This window comes from Petaurus breviceps, unplaced genomic scaffold (genome assembly GCF_028583685.1).
Source record: "Petaurus breviceps papuanus isolate PSGF00001 unplaced genomic scaffold, PetGlider_PUasm1.0 90397, whole genome shotgun sequence".
NCBI classification, from domain to species: domain Eukaryota; kingdom Metazoa; phylum Chordata; class Mammalia; order Diprotodontia; family Petauridae; genus Petaurus; species Petaurus breviceps.
The window spans coordinates 182,966-206,126 of record NW_027187239.1 but is presented as its reverse complement, the minus strand read 5'-3'; the positions used below and the strand labels follow the sequence as shown (position 1 = coordinate 206,126).

At 49.0% G+C, this 23,161-nt stretch overlaps 2 protein-coding genes across 2 annotated transcripts in view; both read right to left on the bottom strand.

Annotated features, from left to right (window-relative positions):
- The window catches only part of RAB3IL1 (RAB3A interacting protein like 1), a 47,800-nt gene extending 32,547 nt beyond the window's left edge, over positions 1–15,253 (bottom strand). The window contains 2 exon segments of the mRNA XM_069108518.1: positions 14,884–15,025; positions 15,028–15,253. Of these exon segments, the coding sequence (XP_068964619.1) occupies positions 14,884–15,025; positions 15,028–15,082 (197 nt within the window). The 5' untranslated portion in view covers positions 15,083–15,253.
- Positions 1–23,161, bottom strand: part of TMEM258 (transmembrane protein 258) — a 428,372-nt gene that overhangs the window by 228,739 nt on the left and 176,472 nt on the right. The window lies entirely within an intron of this gene.

The window sequence follows — 23,161 nt, the reverse complement described above, 5'->3', positions numbered from 1 at the left end:
ACACACACACACACACACACACACACACACACACACACACACACATACACAAGTACCCAGACCAGAGCCATGGCCTGCTTGCTGCCAGCTGCCTTGGGATCTACTCCATTCTACAGGTGGTCCTTCATGGCCCTCCTTCTAAGACCAGGAGGTCCCCTCCAGGCAGCTCTGACGATCTAGGGCCCTTCTGAGCTCTGACATAACATATTCTTGGGTTCATCTCAACTCTGACTTTCTCTGGTCTGTGTTCCGAGGTCACCCCAGCTCTGACTTCCTATGTTCTAAATCTCTTCCCAGACCTGTGACAAATGATGCAGAGTGAAGTAAGTAGAGCCAGAAAACAAATTATATAAATGATACAATAACAACATTCTCAAACCCCCCAAAATCAGCTTTGAAAGAGCCACAAGCCCAGAGGCTGGAGAGGACGGACCCAAAGACTGAGACACCGTTTCTCTGGACACGGCCAACATCAGAATTGGTTTTGCTCAACTAGCCGTGTTTTTTACGAGGACTCTGTTCATCTTTCTTTCCCAGCTCAGGTGAGGGCTGTGAGGGGGGGCAGAAGGCAAACAGAAGCCACTCCCCATCCTCTCTCATTTCTGTGCCTTTCCTCTGACATCACCCCCAATTCATCCTGCATCTTTCTGCATGGACATATCATTGTTTACATGACATCTTCCCCCTACCTCTGTATCTACAATTCTTAGCACAGTACCTAGCACACAGTAGGGGCCTAACAAATGCTTGATGAAAAAAAATAAAATTAAAAGATAACATGTTTCCAACATGCCTGACATTACACGTTCTAAGGTCTGACATTTCATGTTCCACATTCTAAAGTGCCTTCCATTCCTAACATTCTGCATGCTAAGATCCCTCTGGGTTCTGACCTTTTTTCTATGATTCTTCTTCCCACACACACCACTGTCATTTCCTCAGATGCTCATTCTGTTTTTTTTCCTTTTTGGAGGGCAGTTGGGGTTAAGTGACTTGCCCAAAGTCACACGGCTAGTCAGTGTGTCAAGTGTCTGAGGCAGGATTTCAACTCAGGTCCTCCTGACTCCAGGGCCGGTGCTCTATTCACTACGGGATCCTCATTCTTGAGGAATATGCGGTATCTGAATGGGGAGGAGTAGAGGGGCACAGAGGACAAAACATGAAGACTTCTTGAAGTCAAGAAGAACTCAGGGCACGAATTCAGCCTCAGACACTTACTGGGTGACCTTGGGCAGGTTGTGGAACTATTTCGGAGGCCTCAGTTTACTCAGAGGAATGGGGACAATAATATGAGCTTGTTGCAAAAAATCAATTGTAAACCTTTAAGCGGGAAGGGAAGGAAGTAGAATGAGCATTTATTTAACTCTTCCTGCGTGTCCGGCACTTTACAAGCCTTATCTCCTTTGACCCTCATGACAACCCTGAGAGGCCAGTGCTATTATGGTCCCCATTTTACAGTGGAGGAAACTGAGTCAAACAGCAGTTAAGTGACTTGCCCAGGATCATACAATTCGAGTCTGAGGTCAGATTTGACCTTAGGTCTTCTGACCCCAGGCCCAGCACCCTATCCACTCTACCACCAACTACTTCCACATGAGCTACGATGTTTATTGTCATCTGAGGAGGGGCAGCAAGGCACAGTCAGTGGGCAGCTGGACCGGGAGCCAAGACCCCACCCCTGACACACGCACTAGCCCCTCCTAACCCTATGGTTGCCTTCTTTTAATTATTTCCTATTTATCCTGCACATAACTTGCTCTGTGTATTTTTGCTTGTGTGCTGTCTCCCTCAGTAAGACTGTAAGCTTTTTGAGGGCAGGGGTTGTCAGCCCCTTTTTTGTGTCACCAATGCTTAATAAATATTTAGTGAATTGAATTTGGTTGAAAATTGAATATGTGACCCTCAAAGATCCCCTAAGCTCTCAGGCCCCCTGGGCAGGCTGCAGAGCATTGCTCACATGTGCTGGTAGAGGGACTTTTCTCACTGAGAGCTCTGGAGGCTGAAATGACAGGTCCAGATTTTAAAATAGATGGCTATCTGCTCCTCTTCCCCTTTCCCACAAGCTCCTCCTTCGTCCTTTTTCCCCTCCTCCTCCTACACATTGCATTACCTAGGACTCAGGTCTCCTGTCCCTAGGTGAGCTCCCAAAGGATGGGGAGGGCCCACCAAAGATCTGGTCCCTAAGGCCTTTCCTCCCTCTTTTCCAGCACCATCTGTTCCTCCTCCACTGTCCTCACTGAATCCAAACTTTTGGAGACCTGGAAGGACCCTCTGGACGCAGACCAGGAGAGCAAAAAAGGACCTCGGAATCATCTGGCCTAACCCTTTCACTTTACAAGGCAGGCAACGAAGGGGTGGGGGGGGCGACTAGATCAGGGTCACAAAACTACAGCCAGCAAAGCTGAGTCCTTTGACCTTTCCACGTTAATCTCACCCTTGTCAAATGCTGGCATTGAAATGTGAGAAGATGAAAATTTTCAGTTTCTGACTTTCCCTCGATATCAGCAGCTCTATCCTTCTGGCCACTGGAGGGGGAGGGGGGATCAGGGAGAGGTGGAGGTGAAAGGGCTTGAAGGGTCGGGAAACTAGGCAGGAAAAGTTGGGAAGACCCCTAAGAAACGGGGGACCAACCAGTTTATATAGGATCCAGCATCGACGAAGCCCCAGGGGACTCTTTCCTGGAGGGTGCCAGAATTCTCAGAATGGATCTTGAGCAACGCACTTTCCTGTTCTGTGCCTCTGTTTCCTCATCTGTAAAACTACTAGATGAGCCCTAAAAGTTCCTTCCAGCTCTGACATTCTGTAATCTTCCTCCTTCTTCCTCCCCATCACCAACTGGGTCCCACCATTCTACACCCGAAGGGGAAAAGGGTTAACAGGGAGGAGAGGGGACAGGACGATAGGAAAGGAAGACGGGACAAGAGGGGGGCGGGGAGAGAAGACAGAGGGAGAAGGGAGAGAGACCGAGCGAGACGGAGAGACAGACGGAGGAGAAAGGAGCCGCGGGGAGGGAGAGAGTGCACCAAGCGCCCACACAAAGGAAAGTTAGCAATCGGCCAAAGGGTCCAGGGAGGAAATTGATTCCAGACCTACCCTTTCCACATGCTGGCTCCACTCCCCCCTCTGCTCCCGGCTCCTGGGCTGCAGTCACCGCCGGCCCCGCGCGGACCGAGGGTCCCGGGTGTTCAGTGCCCACGGCGGCGCCGCCGCATCCCTGCCTACCGCGGTCCCCGCCCCTTGGGCACCGGGGATGCGCTGCCCTCCGGGCGCCCCGCGGCCGCACCGACCGCAGCTGGGACTCTGCGACACCGACACTGGCCCTGGCCCTGCCCGTGACCTGCCTCTGCCCCTGACCCCGCCGCCTCCGCCGCGGGAGCCCCAGCCCCGCCGCCCCGCAGCTCCGCTCGCCTCCGCTGCGCTCAGCTTTTCTCGCCTCCCGCAGCGGGGGCGGCGGTGACTTGGGGAGGGTCACGTGACCTCGGGGTGGGGGTGGCCGAGGGAGGGAGGGGGAGCCTCTGATTGCAGGACCCACGTGCCCCGGCCCCCGCCTTCCACCCCAGCCCAGCCCAGACATCCTGCTCCAGCGGGGCGGTCCCCTGCCCGGGGACGGTGCGGGAAAGGAGCCGGCTAGCCGCAGTCCCGCGTGGGCATCTCGCTCCCGCCTCCAGGCCAGCAGCCCCACCCCTTCCTCCATGCGGGTCTCCTCAGCCGGGCCACCCCCGCCCTGCCCAGTCTCCTCTAGTACATCACCCCCAGGACATTGGGGGCAGAATTACCCCCCCTCCCCGGCCCCCCCCCCGCCCCGTTCCCTAGCCCCCTCCAAAAAAACCAGCGTGTCCCACAAGTCTCCTCTGAGCCAAAGTGTTGGGGCTCATGGGCGAGAACATCACAGAAAGTCAGAGCTGAGAGACACCTTGGAACAGCCAATGACCGAGCTGGGAGGAAGAGAATCATTATCTAGGGGAGGTCACCAGCTCTCCTCCCAGCCCCCTGATGTTACAGATGGACAAATTGAGCCTCAGAGAGCTAGGGACTTGCCCAAGGTCACAGCTAGTGGCAGAACCAGGATTAGACACATCCTGCCTGCCAGCCCGGTGCGCCGCATCACAAACCACACTGCTCTGTCTCTCTCTCCCGCTGCAAGACTCCCCTTCCTACAGCATTTTTTTAAGCTCTCTTGCTCAAGAGTCTGCAATGACTCCCCAGTGCTGAACTAGCCTCTCATCCTGGTATTCAAAACCCTCGCTCTCCCATAACCACCTTCCCTCTCCAGCCGGATGTCCTCAGAGCCCAGAGGAGGCACTTTTTTGTGCCTTCTATGAACCGGTTAAAAGTGCCCTTCCTATGGGGGGAGGGCGGGAGGAATAAGCATTTGTGTGATGCCTACTATATGCTAGACACCTAGCTTTACGAATTTTATCTCATTTGATCCTCACACTATGTGACATGGCATTTCGGAGTTGAGTGGGACCAGAGGCATTGAGTAGCAATCACCTTCTACAACATCTCCAACAGGTTTTCCACCAGCCTCTGCTTGAAGAGCTCCAGGGAGGGGGAGCCCACCACCTCCTGAAGAGGCCCCCTCCATGCTGGGACAACTCTCATTTGGAAAAACCTTTTCTTTCCATGGAGTCTAAATCTCTCTCTGCAGTTTTCTCCCATGGTTCCCAGTTCTGTTCACTGGAGTCCAACCAAAACAAAGCTAATTCCCTTCCAAGGAACATCCTTTCAAATACTTAAGACATCTGTCCTCATTGAGTTGACTTGCCTTTTTTCCTGGCTAAACATCCCAGCTCCTTTGAAGGCACCTCCCATGGCATAATTTTGAGTCCCTACCCCCCCCCAACAGCTTGGTCATCCCCCCAAACCTCTGACCTTCATCGTAACACACATGACTTGATGTGCTACAAATAAATACATGCTACAAAAAGCTACATGAATTCCATGAAGGTATTGCTATACTTCTGTGCCATAAGAAATGATGGATAGGGGCAGTTAGGTGGCACAGGGAATAGAGCATAGCCCTGGAGTCAGAACGACCTGAGTTCAAATCCAGCCTTAGACACTTGACACACTTGCTAGCTGTATGACCTTGGGCAAGTCACTTAACCCCAATTGCCTTGCCTACCCCCCTCCAAAAAAAAAAAAAAGAAATGATGGATGTTTAAAGAGAGAAAGCAAAGGGAATGGGCATTTATGTAGTGCCTGCTGTGTGCCAGACACAGAGCTAAGCACCTTATAAATATCTCATCTGAGCTTTCACAACAACCCTGTGAGGCAGGTGGTGGTATTATCCCCATTTTACAGCTGAGGAAACTGAGGCCACAAGCAACTTGTTGAGAGGCATGGAAACTCTTGAATGAGTGGATACCAAGTGAAGGAAGTAGTCAGTCACAGTGAGCTCAGGAGCAATGCTGAGACATTGTAGTGACCAAGCCTGGCCCCGACAAAGAGACATGAAAAGACTGTCTCCTCCTTCTCTGCAGAGGTGAGGGCCCACAGGTTCGGAACATCGCATACCCTTTCTGACTGGGTAGTTCAGGGGTGAGAGGGATGTGACTGAACCCATCCTTTCCTGAAGGGGATTTGTTCTGTGAAGTTTGGATTCAGCCAAAGGGCCGCACTGGAGGATCTAGAGGGCCACGCGTGACCCCAAGGCCACAGGTTCCCCACCCCGAAACATTTTTTTTCCTTCCTCTTTTCAGTTATTTACTGTAAAGGATAGCTCTCTTGGAGCAGGAGGAGAGATGCAGCAGGAAATGTAGGTGAGATAAAAATACAAGGGATCAATAACATTTTATTTAAAAAATAACATGGGCCTTTGATGTGGAATCACTGGTTTGCTTTTAAAAACGTGTCCAAAGTGTCCCTACCAGGAAGTTCAGAGACCCCACTGCTATACTACATTTATTCCAGGGAGGTCAAAAATGGAGGGAAAAGTCCCATAGGTATCAAAGTACTTTTTGTAGCCCCAAAAAACTGAGGGGGAAGGGAGATGCCCCATGATAATGGCAGGGGAGGGCAAGGGAAGCAAGCATTGCAGTTAGGTCGGAAGTGCCTCGTAGTTCAGGGCTCCACACTGGAGTTTTTACCAACAATAATAAAGATATCAATAGCCAGCATTTACATCATGCTTAAAGGTTTGGGACTGCACTTCTATCCCCCTTCCACATGACAACTTCCCTGTCGAGGCTTTGACATATTGTGGGTCTGCATAAGAAACTAAATGGAAATTTGGGGGAAGTTTTGCAGAAGTCACAGATGATCCGTAGAGGCCAGCAGACAGCACAAAGTTTAGAAACTCAGCAATGCATAAAATATATGGATAGTATTGTATACTATCCACACATTTTATCTTTTCATGCCATGATTTCCTTTTAAAAGTTTGCTAAAGGAATGTGAAAGCCCGCAGACAACACACAAAGGTTAGTATTTTTACTTTACATTGATCTACATATGGCCTATGACCAAATACTTAACCCAAATTTTACAGTAAGGTGCTGTAAACACCCCATAAAAGAAAAAGAAAAAGAAAAAAAAAATCAGACGACTTCTCTGGTGTGACAGGAGAGCCAAACAATGTGACTTGGACTTTCCAGACCCACTAACGCCTGTGATGTGGAAGGGACACTGCAATTTTTAATGTGGTAAGATAATAGAATATTATTACACCCCAAGAAACAACTGAGTACAGAGGAGTATGAGAAGAATATGGACTTATATGAAGTAAACAGAATCAGGAAAACAAATCTGCACAAGGTGGCAACATGGGAATGGAAAGCAGTAGCAAGAAGCAGCAGAAGCTGAATGCTGGAGAGTTTTAAGGGCCAAGCTTGGCCTCCCAAAGAGAGTCGGAGAGCGCGGGAACATCTCTTTGCAGAAGCAGGGGACTATGGGGACAGAGTACAGCCTCTAACGTCAGACCTTGGGATGTGGTGGTTCATTTTTTAACTGCTTTTTCACCCTCTCCTTAATTCTTTGTTCGATGGGATGGCTCACTAGGAGGTGGATGCTGGGGGATGAAGGGAATGCAAAATCACAATAACTACTGTGGGCCAGAAGGGAAGGAGAACATTTCAGAGCAGCCTCGAATGCCAGCACAGGAAGTCTGCCCATTTCAATTCAATAAACATTTAATGATGCCTACTGTGTGCCAGGGATAGGAGCTACAAAGACAAAATGAAACTGTCCTTGTCCTCGAGAGTTCGGGATGGGAGTGAGAGTGGTGACCATTGGTACCCAAGTAGATATTATCATTTCAAAAGGAAGGGTGCTCTAATAACGGTGGGAGGGAAGGGGGAGCGGAAGCGGAAGGCAGACTCTGAGCTGTGCTTTAAAAGAAACCTATCATTCTCAGGGGTGACAATAAAAGTTTACTAGAGACCTGGAGGACCTCGGCTTCATGGATGGCAAGTTGGCAGCTCTCAAGGGAGGGTGGGAGGGGAGAGGCAGGCTTTCCAGGGGCACAGCTCAGACCTTTTTAGACTTCTATGAGAGAGACTAATAGATCATTCCAAGGCTGAGCTGAGGTACTCCACCAGAAAAATCCCAGAGCAGCCAGCCACAGAGGGCCACTACTCCACCAACCAGCTCCCTTTCCTGATGTGCTGATAGCGACAAAGAGGAGGAAACAACACGCCAAGCGATGTCCACCATCCTCATCCCCCGCCCTCCTCTACCCTCGTCTGAGTTTACTCTCCTTTAAAATGACGAGAGGGCCTAGACCTGGCCTCTGGGATACGGGTTCAAGCCCCAAGTTACTGACTTAGCTGAGTGACCTTGGGTGAGTCAGGTAATCTCTTTAAGACTCAGCTTCCTCATCTGCAAAGTGGAGATAAAGACATTGGGACTGCCCAGTTCACAGATGGAAGGATGCACTTTGTGAACTGTAAAGTGTTCTAATATATGAACTGACAGCAGGACACCCCCTGACTTTTGGAGACTGACTTGACCATTCTGAGCCTTTGTGGCAGATGACAAAGGACTGGGCTGGGGGACTTTACCTCCCATCCTCTCGCTCTCAGTTATTCATTCAACAAATATTCCTGGGCACATGGATCTCTGAGCACAAATACATTCAAGTAGCTAGAACATGGACTATTTCTTACCAGACAAGTACATTAAAGAGGGACGGTCAGAACCCAACTCTGTAGGAGGTCCGAGGGGAAAGATTATTCCTAACCAGGGAGTTATCAGGGAGGGCTTTCTGGAGGAGACATCTCTGGGTCTAACCCTGACAGACAAGTAGGAATTGGACAGGAAAAGAAGAGGAGGGATCATGAGATTATTGATTTAGTTTGAAGGGAAGGTTTTCTAGCCCTCCCCTTCAGGGAATGAAGGCCCCAAGGAGTTAAGTGATGTAGCCAGTCACCAGCCAGAATTTAATCTAAAAAACCAGGGCCCTCCATCACACTGCACTGCCTAGGGGCTAGGGCACAGCATGAGAAAGACCCCAGAGGCAGGAGGGCATGTGGGGGCCTGAGGACGGTCCAGTTTGGCTAGAATTGGAATGCATAGAGAGCTCCTCAGTCTGGTCAGAAAAAAACAGACAACACAGAACACCTGCTCCCCCCTCTCTCTCTCCTCCCTCAGCACTTAGCTCTCTCTGCACCAAAAGCCCCCCCCCTTCACGGGATGCTTGCCCTTCTCTCCTGGGGGGTGAGGGGCTTCCCAGAAGCCCCAGCTAAAGCCCCCCTTCCACAGGAAGCCTTGCCCAGGCCCTTCTGCACTCTCTGACCTTCCTTCTGTCAGTTCCCATGTTCTGGACATAGCTTGTTTGCTCAAAGCTGCTCACATGCAGTCTTCCCCATTAGACTGTTGCCTTTGTATCCCCCACACTTGGCACAGTGCCTGACTCATAGTAGATGTTTCCTGGCCAACTGACATGTCCAGCCCCTACATGTTTACCTGTCCATCTGGCAAGGGTCCTCCATGGTGGTATCCAGCCTTGGGGCAGGGACCAGGGCGACTCCCGAGGCCCCTGTAACCTCCGTGTCCAGCCTTGGAACATAGTGGACTGTGCCAGTGCTCACAGCAAAGAGCAGTGGGCATGTTCCGGGGGCAGCAGCCCTGGCTGGACATCGGTGGCAATCCTCCTGGAACTCCATCATGAGGAGAAGGCAAGCCTTGCTCATAAGACTTCCCCCACCCCAAAAGTCTTACTCCAAAACCCAGCTCAGCTACTAGATTTATCTCAGGGGATTCAGCTAAGTGTCCCAGAGCCAGACAAAACAGCACTGAACACATCTGTCTGTCTCATCTCCCTTGGGACCAGAGAGAGCCTCTAACCTTTGCTATCTCCAGGTAGCAGCTTGTGGAAGGGAGGCGTCTCCTTGGGTTAAGCCTTTATCTCTTTAAGCCTCATAATAATTAACTCCCAGGGTCCAGGAGTTCTAGACAGAATCTTGTCTGGAGGACGACAGTGGAGAGAGAGAGAAAGGGAGGGCAAGAGTGCAGAGGTCCCCATCAAAAGAGAGGTGGGCACTCTGCCAATCACCACTATCTGACATCTCTCCCAAAGGCCTGCTAGGAGACCTCACTTGGGTAAGTGGATTTCTCTAGGAAAGAAACTCTTTTAAACTGACCCCAGAAAACCAGAGTTGACAATACTTGTCTCTGGTACTCTACCATCCTGGAGTCTTCCGGATCCCAATTTAGCTGAAATCAGCAAACACCTACTATGTGCCAGGCCCTGGGAATGCCATGGGAAAGACAAAAGATAACTGACTTGTCCTGCATTTAAGAGGCTTACATTCTACTAGGGCACGGAATCTTCATCTGGGCATTGTGAAGATTTTTGTTTTTGTTTTTAGTATTTTGATAAATACATTTCAATATAAATCTTGCATATTTATTTGTGACACCTTTTTTTTTTAACAGCAATTTGCTCATCTTAAGCTTAGAAAGCAATAATCTCCCCACCCCCCAAGGTGCATTTATTTCCCTCCTGACTTTAGGGAGCTTATTTCAAACAAACAGTTATAAGTTCAGTCACAATAGCTCTGAGCCCCCAATTAGGAAAATTCCTAACACTTAGGCAGAGGTTGGGCTCTCTTCCTAACCTAACATTTATGAGTTTCTCTGGTTAACTCCTGGTTTCTTTGTGGGTGAGGCAAAATTCATGGAAACTTTAGGGTAAAGAAACAACATGTTATATAACAGTGTCTGTGGATGGGCAGGCATTGGGAGGGGCTATTGGGGAAAGAGTTGACCTTTTCTTGGGACTTCTCTCAGCCTTTCAGCCAGGGTCTTCCTTTCTGAGGTACCTAGAGAGCCAATGATTCTTAGATAACTTCCTTCTCTGGTATAATTTAGTCTTCTCTTTGCTCCACCCTTTGGCTCAGGATCTCTTTCTTCATAATTCTGAGATCGCTTCTCTCTTTTACACAAATTACTAGGGAGTGGCTTTAATGGATTCAGAGAGGCCTAATTCTATTCTCAGCTCTGATTATTTGATTCAATAAAATACTGTTCTCACATAGTCAAGGAGCCAACATGGGGGTAGTTTCAAATCCACCCTTACATATGCATTTTATAAACCTCATTCTGAGAAGGGGTTCAGGACACAAAAGAGCTTAAGAATCCCGGACTAAGAAGTGTAATTTGTTCACAGAGAAGTAAAAGCAGGATCAGTACAATGCCAATATACAGCTGTACACTACCAAGTAGGGGACTCAGGAAGGGTCTCTTAAAGGAAGGAGCACTGGAGCCGAGCTTTCAGGGGATCCAGGGGTTCTTTAAGGTGTGAGAAGGAAGAGTACAACACACATAAGGGCTAGCCCTATACAAAGGCATGGAGGTAAGAGATGGATAGTTTGGATAGGAAGGATGGATTTTTTTTTTTGGTTTTTGTTTTTTTGGAGGGCAATTAGGGTTAAGTGACTTGCCCAAGGTCACACGGCTAGTTTTTTTGTTAAGTGTCTGAGGCAAGATTTGAACTCAGGTCCTCCTGACTCCAGGGCCGGTGCTCTATTCATTGTGCCACTTAGCTGCCCCAGGAAGGATACTTTGGCAGAAACATGAAACATGTTGGTGTAGGTGGGAGGAAGGCAAGATGAAGAAATGAATCCTTAACCTGTAAAGGTCAGCTGGATGCAGAAGGTTAAATTAAGGATAATTTAATTAATTAATTTAATTAATTAATTTAATTTAATTAAGGATAATTCAAGTAATTAATTTAATTTAATTATGGATAATTTGATTAATTAATAAGAAGGATAAAGTTAGGGTCTTTAAGGGTCAGAGCACTGATTTTATGCTGGGTCACAGGGCTGGGTTGCGCCTGTAGAAGAAATAAGAAGTCCCCCTCAGAGGGCTTGCAGTCTAGTCAAGGAAATAAGATTTTACAATATGTAGGTTGACAGTAGCAGATTACTTGAGAAACTTCAGGAAATACTGACCTCCAATGCTGGCCATGGAGTCAGGAAGATGTGGGTTTGAGTCTTGCCTTTGACAATCACTAATTGGGTGACCCAATGAGTCTCAAGAAACTTTTTACTAACCCAAGTTAGAGATGTATTGCCAATCTGGGCTTCCTGCACTGATGAACTCAGAGGTCCTCAGCTAGCCTCTTTAATGGGTGAGAGCCAAGAAGGGAGTATGGGCAGGAGGCAAAAAGCAGCAGTAGCTGGAGGGTCTGGAGTCACTATTGGGCTTGGGTCCTGGCTCTGCTCCCACTTACTGGCCTGGATGACCTTGGGTGAGTCAATTCTCATTTTATAACCTCAGTTTCCTAATCTGCAAAATAGGGACATTGAACTAGACAGTTGCTAAGGTGTCTCCCAGCATGGAGAGACCATTATGGCTAAAAGTAATCTGGAAAGGCTTCACGGAGGATTCAGATTTGGTGACTAGGTAGGGTTTAGATATAAGAGGCCCTTGTGAGAAGAGACCAGAGCACTTACAAAGACCAAAGCCTTGATGCTGACCCCACCCCACCTATACCAGTCCCAACTTGTCTACCTAATATTTTAGGTCTTACATGCCTTCCAGGGTGACAGTGAATTTGAGGGACCATCCAACTCGCTACTCAAAAGTAACTAAAGGGACCTCTCTGTGTGATAGATAGCCATCCTTCCCTGACTCCTCGACTCCTCCCCCTCCCTCCCATTGGACCTACTTCTTTTCCATTTAAAAAATTTATTAGTGGGGGTGGCTAGGTGGCAGCGAATAGAGTACCCTCCCTGGAGTCAGAAGGACCTGAGTTCAAATCCAGCCTCAGACACTTAACATTTACAAGCCATGTGACCTTGGGCAAGTCACTTAATCCCAATTGCCCTACCTTCTCCATCCCAAAAGCAATGTGTTAATATTTAAAAATATATATATATATATATATATATATACATACACATTGCTTTTTGGAAGGAGAAAAAAAAAAAAAAAGAGAAGGTAAAAAATATATCAGTTATACATGTGAAATCATGCAAAATATATTTCCATGTTAGCCGTGTCACCAAAACAGCAAGAAAAATAAAGTGAGAAAAATTCTGTTTCAGTTTGTACTCTGAGTTTATCAGTTCTCTAAAGGTGGATAGCCTTTTTCATCATGAGTTCATTGGAATTGCCTTGGTCTTGAGCAGGACAGCTAAGTCTTTCACATTTGCTTGTTATTGTTACATTCTATGCTGTTACTATGTATAATGATATTATTGCTATTATTATTATTATTACATGTGCTGTTACCACGTACTCTGATACAATTCTGTTCACCTCACTTTGCACCAGTTCATGTAACTCTTTCCAGGCTTTTCTGAGAACTTCCTGCTCATCCTCTCTTACTGCACAGTAACAGTCCATCACAATCACATACCACAACTTGTTCAGTCATTCCCCAGTTGATGGGCATCCCCTCAAATTTCAATTCTTTGCCACCACAAAAAGAGTTGCTGTCAATATTTTTGTGTATATAGGCATCAGACCTACTTTCTAACCTCTCCACTCCTCACATAGAATTTCTGAGTTGGGAGGGACTCTCAGGGTCATCTAGTTCAACTTGTTACTTTACAAGAATTCCTTTAATGCTAAGTTGCTTAAACCTCTTTGGGCCTCGGTATCCTCATCTGTAAAAAGGAGGGACTCTGAGGATCAGTGTTCAAGGGTGCTACTCACTTTCTGATACAGAGGAGATGGATTCAAGATGAAGAGTGAATGTTGTCTATCCTTGGGCATGACCAACATGAGAATTCACTTTGCTTCACTATGCTGATTTGTTACAGAAGAAGACTTGTATGGACTGATGCAGAGGGAAGTGAGTAGAACCAGGAACACCATTTACACCATAACACCAGTATTGTAAAGACCATCAGACACAGCTCTGGTTGATTTGATGAGCCACCACAACTTCAAAGGACTCATGACAAAACATGAGAGATATTGACGGCCTCACAGAGAAGACTGACTCCTATTTTTTTCTCTTTCTTTTTCTTGCCTTCTCAATGGGTGGGGGAGAAGATGGGCGAAATGGGAATAATTTGAAACTGAAAATAAAATAAAACAGAATTTTTTTAATGCTATTAAAAAAAAAAAAAGACTGATCAAGACTTTACCCGTCCCCATCCTGGATGCCACTTGAATATCTCCAAGAGGACGCTATGAAGCTCTTTGTGGGCAGAAATGATTGAATTTTTCTCTTTTATCCCTACAGCCTGGCAAGAGCAGGTGCATAGCAAATATCTGTTAATTGTTTGAGTCTCCAGGAAGAGACATTAGTAATCTCCATCATGAAGAGGCCTCCATGCTTGGATCCTTGGGGCTGGCGTGGGGTGGGGTGGGGAGGAGAGTGGTCACTGCTTGGATTTGACAGCTTCCCTTTGGCCCAAAGTCAGCCAAACTCTGGGGAAAGGTCTGGGTAAGGGGGAGGACAAGAGGAGAAAGAAGAAGAGGAAGAGGAGGAGAAAGAAAAGAAGGAACAGAAGAGGAGAAGGAGAATGAGGAGCAGGGGAAGAGGAGGAGGAGGAGGAGGAGATGTCTTTCCTGCAGCTGGGCCAGCTCAGTAAATTTCCCAGTGAGCTCCTATCTCTCCCTTCTTGTTTTCTCTTGATGGTTAACCTCACTACTAATCTCTGGCATGTCGGCACCTCCCATGATGACCAACATCCAGTCCCACCTGGAAACATTTAACCAAGAACAGGATATTCTGGATTTGAAGGGGAGAGCGGACTGAGGGTCCCCCAGATGGGGGTGGGGGATTCAGGGAGAAAGGGGACTTCTGGGCCTGGTGGGCAGCCTGCAGGCTAAAGGATTGTATAAAAACCTTTCATTGCTCACTGCCCTCCCCCAGCCTCAGGGGAAGCTCTGCTGGACAGACTAGTACTTACTTTTATGACCAGTGCAGTCCAAAGGGGATCATTGTCCCTTCCCTTATGTGACCACAAGCTTGATGTTAGAATCAGAGCATGTTGGAGCTGGACATGGCCTTAGAACACAGAGCCTAGAATGTCAGAGCTGGGGACTGGAGGGCGCTGAACACTGGAGTCAGAGACCAAAGGAGCCTGGGAAATGCCAGACCTTGGAGCTGCCGTAGCACGCAGGCTGTCCCCGAGAGAAAGGGCCTTAAAACATAGGGTGTCAGAAGTGGTGGGACCTCAGCCTAAGGCCTACACCAAAAAGTACTGGGGCTACAAGGGCCCCAAGAACAGACACGTTAGAGGGAAGAGGAGACAGAACACTTTATGAGCAGCATGGAGAGGCTCTAGCCCAATCCCCTTGGCTTACAGATGAGTAAGCTGAGGCCCAGAGAAGAGTCATCTGCCCACAGTCACCCCACAATTCAGTGGTGCTGCTAGGATTGGAACCCAGGCCCTCTGCCTCCCAGTCCAGGGCTCTCATCCCTGGGCCCAGAGGCTCCTGACAGCCTCTATGTCAGCCCTCTTCACCACTTACCCAACAATCTCAGTCACAAGGGGACAGTTCCTGAGGCTTCCAGCCTGACTCGCCTGCAGAAACAGCTGGTGACTCATCCCTCTGCCCTTGCCGTGAGCGGGGGGCGGTGGCTGTCTGAGCTGGGGCACCTGCCCAGAGCCAGGACTTTGAGTGCAGGCATAGCAGGGAGAATGGAGAAGGAATGAAGAGCTAAGCTCATCTTGAGCCAGCCATGCCATCCCAGGCACAGGTCAGAGGCGGGAGAGGCTGCAGCCAGGGACCTCCCCACCCAGGCCTCTCCTGGGAAATGTATTTCCCTGGAAATGGAAAGAAACCAAAGAATTCCAAAATTCCAGCCCTGGTGCCCCCTCCCAGCAGCCAGCTGTGTGGAATGTTTGAACAACTGCATGGAATGTTTTTCAGTAAGAATTCTCCCAGGGGTTTCCGGGATCTGAGAGCTCAGATTTCAAAAAGGAGGCGGCCAGCTGGAGTCCCATGGCTGGAGTCCCATGGCTAGAGAGGACTCTGGGACTGGAGGAAAAGTGCTGAGGACCCTGAAGGGCGTGAACTGAGCCCCAGTGGCCCCAGGCCCAGGGCACTCACCCATGGGAGGTGGGCAGGGACAAAGAAACCTGCTGCAAATGTGATGATGGGGCCAGGCTCAGAGACCAGTGGCCTGGGGGCCTAGGGAGAGGGGAGGGCCCTCTGGGAGCCCAGCTGGACCACAGCCAAGCTCTTCTAGATACTTATTGCTGGGTCTTTGGGCTGGATTTGGTGGCCTGTGTGACCCAGGCCTCTGCCTGAGACTCTTCTCTCACTGTATAACTGATCAGCTGAGTTGACAAGGGGCCTGTAACAATGTCCAGTAGCAATCCCTCAGCTCTTCTCAAGGTGGCTTCCTCAAAAAAGGTACGGGCTGAAAGGGTCAGTGCCTCCAAATGAGGCAAGCTGACCCAGAGGATGACTGGCCCCAGGAGCCAGGAACGCCTGCATCCTTGACCCAGCACCCTTCCTAAGGAGCTGTGTGATCATGGCACCTCCTGACCCCACTCACTTTCATTGGTACCTCTCCCAATGATTCATTTTACACCAGCATTACAGTTGGAATCATTCTGCCCTAAAGTCACAGGGCCTGGGCCTGATGGGCTGTGCACCAGGGTGCTGACATCTAGGAGAGGGCCTCGAGCTGGGCAATGTCAGCAGAGAAAAGCAGGCCCAACATTAAACCGTTCCAGCCGTTGGCCCCAGTGAACCCAGCACCGGGAGTACACCCAAGGAGAGGTCAGGGAAAGAATGCCCACCCCCACCCATCCTGGCTCCCCATGGACACCAAAACATCCAGAGCCTTGTCATTCAGTCGTTTTACTGCCTTCTTTTTCTTCATTTATAGGGGCTTATGACCTCTATGAGCCGTTCTAGCTTTAAATCCTAGGATTCCATGAAATTGCAGTTCAAGCCATAATGATGATGATGGTGATACATGATAGCCAGCATTTCCATGCCCCCTACTGTGTGCCCAGAAATATGAGCTAAGTGCTTTGCAAATATGATCTCATTGGATGCTCACAACAGCCTTGGGAGGGAGGGGCTATCGTTAGGATTCCGGTTTTGGAGATGAAAACACTGGGGTGAAGTGAAAGTCACAAAGCTAGGAGGTGTCTGCGGCTGGATTTGAACTCAGATCTTCCTGGCTATCTGCTGAGCCAGCAGCAGCTGCCACGGCCCTCTAAGTTCTTGGGCTTTCTAAGGACTATCTTATCTGTAGCCTTGGTCAAAGCACATTCCTTGGTCCTGAGATTCCTCCTCTGCTATGGACATGATGGGATGGTCTCTCAGATTTGTTCCTAGATCCCATAAACAACTGTGGTTGAACAAGCATCCAGGGTGGGTGCCTGATGCCCTCAGGGCAACCTCAGCTGCCAATCTGGACCTGGACGGGGAGGGGCCCCTGGCTTTCCCAGGGGAGCTGAAGAGTCCGCTCCCCAGGACACTTTATGGGTGAGCAAACTCTCAGTCAGCTGGCAGACCTTCCCACCCAAAGGCCTGACATCTTTGGTGGCTGTGGGAAGGCAGGTCAGTCACCCACTCAGAATCTACTAATGAGTTAGATAGATCTTCCCGTGCCCAAAGGGAAAGGGAAAGAGGGGGGAACTGCCTCAGCCCGGCAGGTGACCAGCCTTTCTAAAGGAGCACCCAGGTCCCAAGTCTCCCAATCTCTCCTCTATGGGGCCTTGGACCCTGAGCTCTCATAGTTAAAGGATTCAGATGTAGCCATTCAGCCCAGTCAGATCAGACTACAGCTTGGATATTTTGATTTGGGATGGTCTTTATTTCACCCCACAGAAAAGGCAAAAGTAGTGTCCCACAAAGGGGGTAATTCTAGTCTCCTGACTCCCCTACAGCCCTCCAGGTTCACAGCACCACCCCCATATTCTAGACGCCTCCCTGAAGGGAAACTAGATAAGGATTGTTAGCTGGCCCTGACATTTCGATGGGTCTTCCTTTTAGTTCAGAAATGTCCTGAGACCTCAAGCTTCAGGGAGCTCCTGTGGGCTTGGACTCACTGGGAGGGAAACTTGCATGGAATTACACAAAGGCAAGCCCTTTCCATCACAGCTGCCCTGTCCAGACCTCGTGGTCATAGGGAGGGCAAAGTGCAGGCCCTTTGCTGTTACCCAATCACATGCCCTACGGGGCCCTCCCCTAGAGGCTGGGGCTGCCCCTAGGCGAGCTCTGCTTTCTCTAAAAGGTTTGGTCCCAGAGCCCTAGAGCTTGGGGATATAGGGAAGGTAACTCCAAGGCTGACCCTGCCCAGGGATGCCCCTTCTCTGGATAGCAGGAACGATCTCTGCTATCAAGGAGGCTGGGGCTCAGCTGGGCTCACTGACCTTGGCCAAGTCATTTTATATCCCTTGGCCTCAGTTTCCTCATCTAGAAAAGGGGAGTCATGGACTAAATGAGCTCTGTGGTCCCTTTTACCTTGGCATTCATGATCCTATGACCCACCCTTCAGACCTGTGATAGTCACTCCTCCAGCTGTGGTTATGCCCCTGACTTCTCTAAGGCTGGGACCCAAAATTTGGGGTTTGAGAATGCTCCTCAGAAGGTCTGGGTTAAAATCTTGTCGCTGACACTTCAATCGCTGTAACTAAGTCCTGTACATAACCTCCCTCTGCCTCACTTTTATCCTCTGGGAAATGAGGGATGTTGGACCTGGAGTCAGGAAGACCCAAGTTCAAATTTGGCCTCAGATGCTTCCTAGCTGTGTGACCCTGGGCAAGTCACTTAAACTCTATGTGCCTAAATTTCCCCACCTATAAAAAGAGGTTAATAATAACACTTACCTCCCAGAGCTGATGGGAGGTTCAAATGAGATAATATTTGTACAGCACTTAGCACAATGCCTGGTGCATAGTAGGGCTGTATACTTTTTTCTTCCCCTTCCCTCACATTGCCTTCAACCCTTTCTGTTACAGGTCCAGCACTCGCACCCCAAGGGGTCCAAAGTCACCCAGGTCGCCCCAGTCTCTGACCCTGGGCTCTTTAGAAACGGCCAAACTTGCACAGGAATTGATCATTCCACATTCACACAATCATTCCCTCCACAAGCACACAGTGGCTATTGTGGGATCAGGCACTGTGTTAGGCACTGGGGGCATGTGAACAAGAGGGAAAACAATCCTGCCCTCAAGCAGCTTACCTTCCTTTTAAAAAATTTTTTTGTTTATTTATTTATTTTGCTTTTTGGAGGGGGGAGGGCAGGGCAGTTGGGGTAAGTGACTTGCCCAAGGTCATATGGCTAATAAGTGTTAAGTGTCTGAGGTCAGATTTGAACTCAGGTTCTTCTGACTCCAGGGCTGGTGCTCTATTCACTGCACCACCTAGCAACCCCAACAGTTTACCTTCTACTGGGAGAGGGAACAGGGTTATAAAAGAAATATAAGACTGTTCTGAGAGGGAGGGCCCTGGCCTAGGAATCAGAGGACCTGGAGTCAAATCCAGACTCCCTCACTTTCACCTGATCGCCCTAGGGGCAAGGCATTTAACCTGTTTAGACCTTGTTTATCTGTGAAACAGATGATGCCTGAAATACCTTCTGACTCTAAAGCTATGCTTGCATACCCCCTTGATAATAAGATTACAGCCAGGTTATGAAGGGTTATAAAAGTCAAACAGAGGGACTTCTATTTGCTCCCAGAGGTAATAGGGAGCCATGGGTATTTACTGAGGGAGAGCAGTGACATGGTGAGATCTGTTCATTAGGAATGTCATTTTAACAGCTGTTTGGATATGGACAGGCATGGACTGACAGTCTGAAGGTAAGGAGACCACATGAGCAGTTACTGCTTCAATAATCTAGGAAAGAGGGGTTGAAGGGAATGGTTTGAAGAGGGGGAGGGGTCTCATGGGAGAGATGTGGATGCAGATATAAGATCTGGAAAACATAAGGTGAGTGTGATTGCACTGAGATTGGGACCCTGGGTGACCAGGAGGATGTGATTGACAGAAACAGGAAGTCCAGTGGAGGGGAGATTTGGGGGGTGGGGAGACAATGAGCCCAATTCGAGACGTGTTGAATTTAAGAGTCTATAGGCTGGAGTCATGAGTCCCTGAGTTCAAATCTGTCCTTAGACACTTACTAGCTACATGACCCTTGGCAAGTCATTTAATCTCAACTACTTACAAAATATTTTTCAAAAAAAAAATTTTTTTAAAGATGTCTATGGGATAGCGAGTTTGAAACATGCAATGGGCAGAGAAAACCAAGCAAATATTCACACATCCCTGTGAGCTCCCCTAGTCCCAGAATCCCGGGGTTTGAGAGCTGAGAGGGACCTTGGTGGCCATCTAATCCAGTCCACAAACAAAAGGAATTCCCACTATCACACACCACACTCCCCACCCCCTCCACCACTGGTCCTCCAGCCACCCTCCAAGGAGGGGAACCCATCACCCACCAAAGCAACCTTTCCATTTTTAGACAGCGAATTGTTAAGATTTTCTGTGCCTGGAATCAGGAAGACCTGAGTTCAAATCCAGTCCCATATGCTTATGCATGTCACTTAACCTGATTTGCCTCAGTCTCCTCAACTATAAAATAGGAATAATCATAGGGGCAGCTAGGTGGCACAATGAATAGAGCACCAGCCCTGGAGTATGGAGGACCTGAGTTCAGATCCAGCTTCAGACACAACACAAAAACTAGCCATGTGATCTTGGGCAAGTCACTTAACTCCAATTGCCCTCTAAAAAGCAAAAAAAAAAAGGAACAATCATTGCATCTACCTTGCAGGAATGTGTGAGCATCAGGAGATAATGTCTGTAAAGCGCTGAGCACAACGCTTAAAGCAGAGTAGGCACCCCATAAACATTTGCTGTTACTTTGTTGTTAACATCAAGCCCGAATACTCCTCTCTGCAATGTTCACTGGGAGCTCCTGGCTCTGCCCTCTGGCACAAATGTTTCAAATATTCAAAGACGGTTTTCATGGCCCCTCTTCTCCCTGAGGCTTTTCTTTTCCAGGCCAAATATCCCCAGCTCCTCCAACAGACTCAAGGCCCTTCCCCATTGCTGTTACTCTCCTCTGAACCCTCCCCTCTCCAGCTAATCAGCCTCCTTCTTAAATTTGGGAATGAAATCCGACAAAGGGAGAGGGCAGGGGACTAACCACCTCCTGTAACTGGAAGATGCACCCCTCATAAGGCAAACCAAGATTGCATGATCATTTCTGGCCACTGATTCATACTGAGCTTGTGGTCCACTAAAACCCCCAGATCCTTCTCTGAACTGTTGTCCAACCAGGCTTCCCATCAATCTTATGCTTGTGAAGTTGATTTTTTTGTACCCGATTACAAGACTACCATTTACTTTACTGAATTTCATCTTATTTGAGTCAGTCCAATGCTCTGGAATGTCATGATCCTTTTGGATCCTGACTGTCATTCAGTCCATTAGTTGTCCCTCCCAGCTTTGTGTCATTGGCAGATTTAACTCCTTCATAAAGCCTAAATTTGTCTCCTGGCAAATTCCCCCATCTACACCTTGTTCTGATGAGGACCAAGCAGACCATGTGGCTTCCGGAAGGGTGACTGTCCTTCGAGAACTTGCCTCAAAAGCCACCTCTATCAGGAAGCCTCCCTGATCCTCCCTGCTGGGAAAAATCTATCCTTCCCAACCAACCCCATGGCAGTACTCACATAGAGCTTTGGTTTTGACATCTCTAATGCACTTCTGTTCTACTTACATCATTCTATCATTAATTAAGTGACCTTGGGCAAGTCACTTCCCCTCTCAGGGCTTCAGTTTCTTCCTCCATAAATTATGGGGGTTGGACAAGTTCAGGGGCTCTTAGCCTGGGGATCCCATGTACATGGACTTCTAGAAAGGGGCCCAGGACACAGAAAAGATGAAGAAGCCCTGGATGTGGACGCCTTGCAGGTCCAAGCCTCACCCCCTTTCCAGGTGATACTGTGTATTTGACAGCTCTGATGTAGCACATTACTGTTTGAAAACTTCCTGAGGGCCGGGAGTCTGGGTTTTCTCTATGGGTTTTCCCCATTCCAATGTCCAGCACAAGACTCTGTACACAGTAGATGCATAATAAATGTTGAACATGAATCTGTGGTCAAATAGGCTTTTTCTGCCAAATGGGTACAATAATCCTTGCCCTGAGAGCCAGCCTTGAATCTGGGAAAACCTGGGTTCAAATCTTGCCCCTGATGAATAACTAGCAGCTCATCCAAGCTCTTAGTCCACCAGGCAAGACAGTGAGCCCTAGAGGAGGGCCTTAGCTTCATCAGAAGAAAGACTTTCCACACTGGGAGTGCTCCACTTCAATACAACCTCTGTCTGGCTGAAACAAAAGAAATGCTTGGACTCCCAGACTCCTCGGGGAACAGTGAGAAAGTGAAAAAATGAACTCTCACGGTCACACCTGGTTTGAGGCAGAACCTCCTGCCTCCCAGTTTAGTTTTCTTTGAACCATAGGAAAGAAGGGAGGCAGGGTGGTATGGGGTAAAGAATCCTGTCTCTGGAGCCAAAGGACCTGGGTTCAAATCCCATGTCTCTCATTTATTCCCTGTTTGACCTTGGGCAAATCATTTCCTGTCCCTGGGCCTTGGTTTCTTAATCTGTAAAATAAGGGGGCTGGAGTCAGTGACCTCTACGGTCCCTTCTCGTTCTCATCTATGGCCCAGGGAAGAATGCCTCCCTGGTCTGGTGGGACTCACCCTATGGATCTCAGCTGGGCAGTGTCCATGGGGCCTGGAAAGATATCAGTGCACGGCCTCACCGGGTCCACTTCTCTCTCTTCCAGGACAAGGATGCTCCCGGCCCCTCCCCTGGGCTGGCTACAGCAGCTGGAGCCTAGTTCATGGTGCACAGGGGGAGTCTGCTGGGCTGGTCTGGAGGCTGGTCTGGATAAAGGGCACCCCAGGAGTCTCTCCCTGCCTCCTGCTCAGGGGTCCCTGGGTTCAGGAGGTGATGGTGTCAGTTTCTTGCCCTGCTTCCCCATGGTTATAGTGCTGGGATGGGTGTGGGGGTGAGGATACTCCAACTTGGTAGTATAGGAGGCACACGGGCTGACCCTTCAGACCAAGCCCCCAGATACGATGAGTCTTTGGACGCTCAGGAGGCCTGGACCCAGGTCCCAGTGTCCCTCATCTCTCCTGAAGCTAGCTATCTCCAGCCCTCTGTTCTCCCGCAGCCCAAAACAGGTGGGTCTCTTCCTTTCCAACAGCCTTCACCCTCCTCACCCGGTGGGCAGGGTATGGACTCCTCCTGAGGCAGGGAACAGAGGGTCCCCTTTGGTCGTCAGGTAGCCAGCGCCCTCTGTGCCTCCTCTCTTAGGCCCTGGGGGTTTTCTCAGGTGGACCAGCTTGACAGCCAGCCCCCAGGGCCCCTCCCTCCTCTGCCCACCTCCACCAGGGGGGGTCCTGCTCTAAGCCTACTGAGTAAGATGGCTCTTGGGCTGGGTATCCAGAGGCCTTGGGGCTGTTGGGAGACCTCTGTGATGCGACCCCGTTGCTGCGGTTACCCTTGGGCATATGATGATGCCAGTGTTCTGAGGGCTGGAGCCCCCACCTGTCCAACCACAGTTATCTCCTAGGGATTTCTGGCTTGCTGCATCCATACTGTCTCAACTGTAGTGATCTGTCTGTGTCTGGCAGGTTTCCATGACAATCTAAACAATAATAAAGACATTAACAACTTAATGCTGACTTCTTTGGAAGGTATCTAGCCATGGAGTCAGGAAGACCGAGTCAAAAGTGCACTGGGTCTGCAGTCAGAGGCTCCTGGT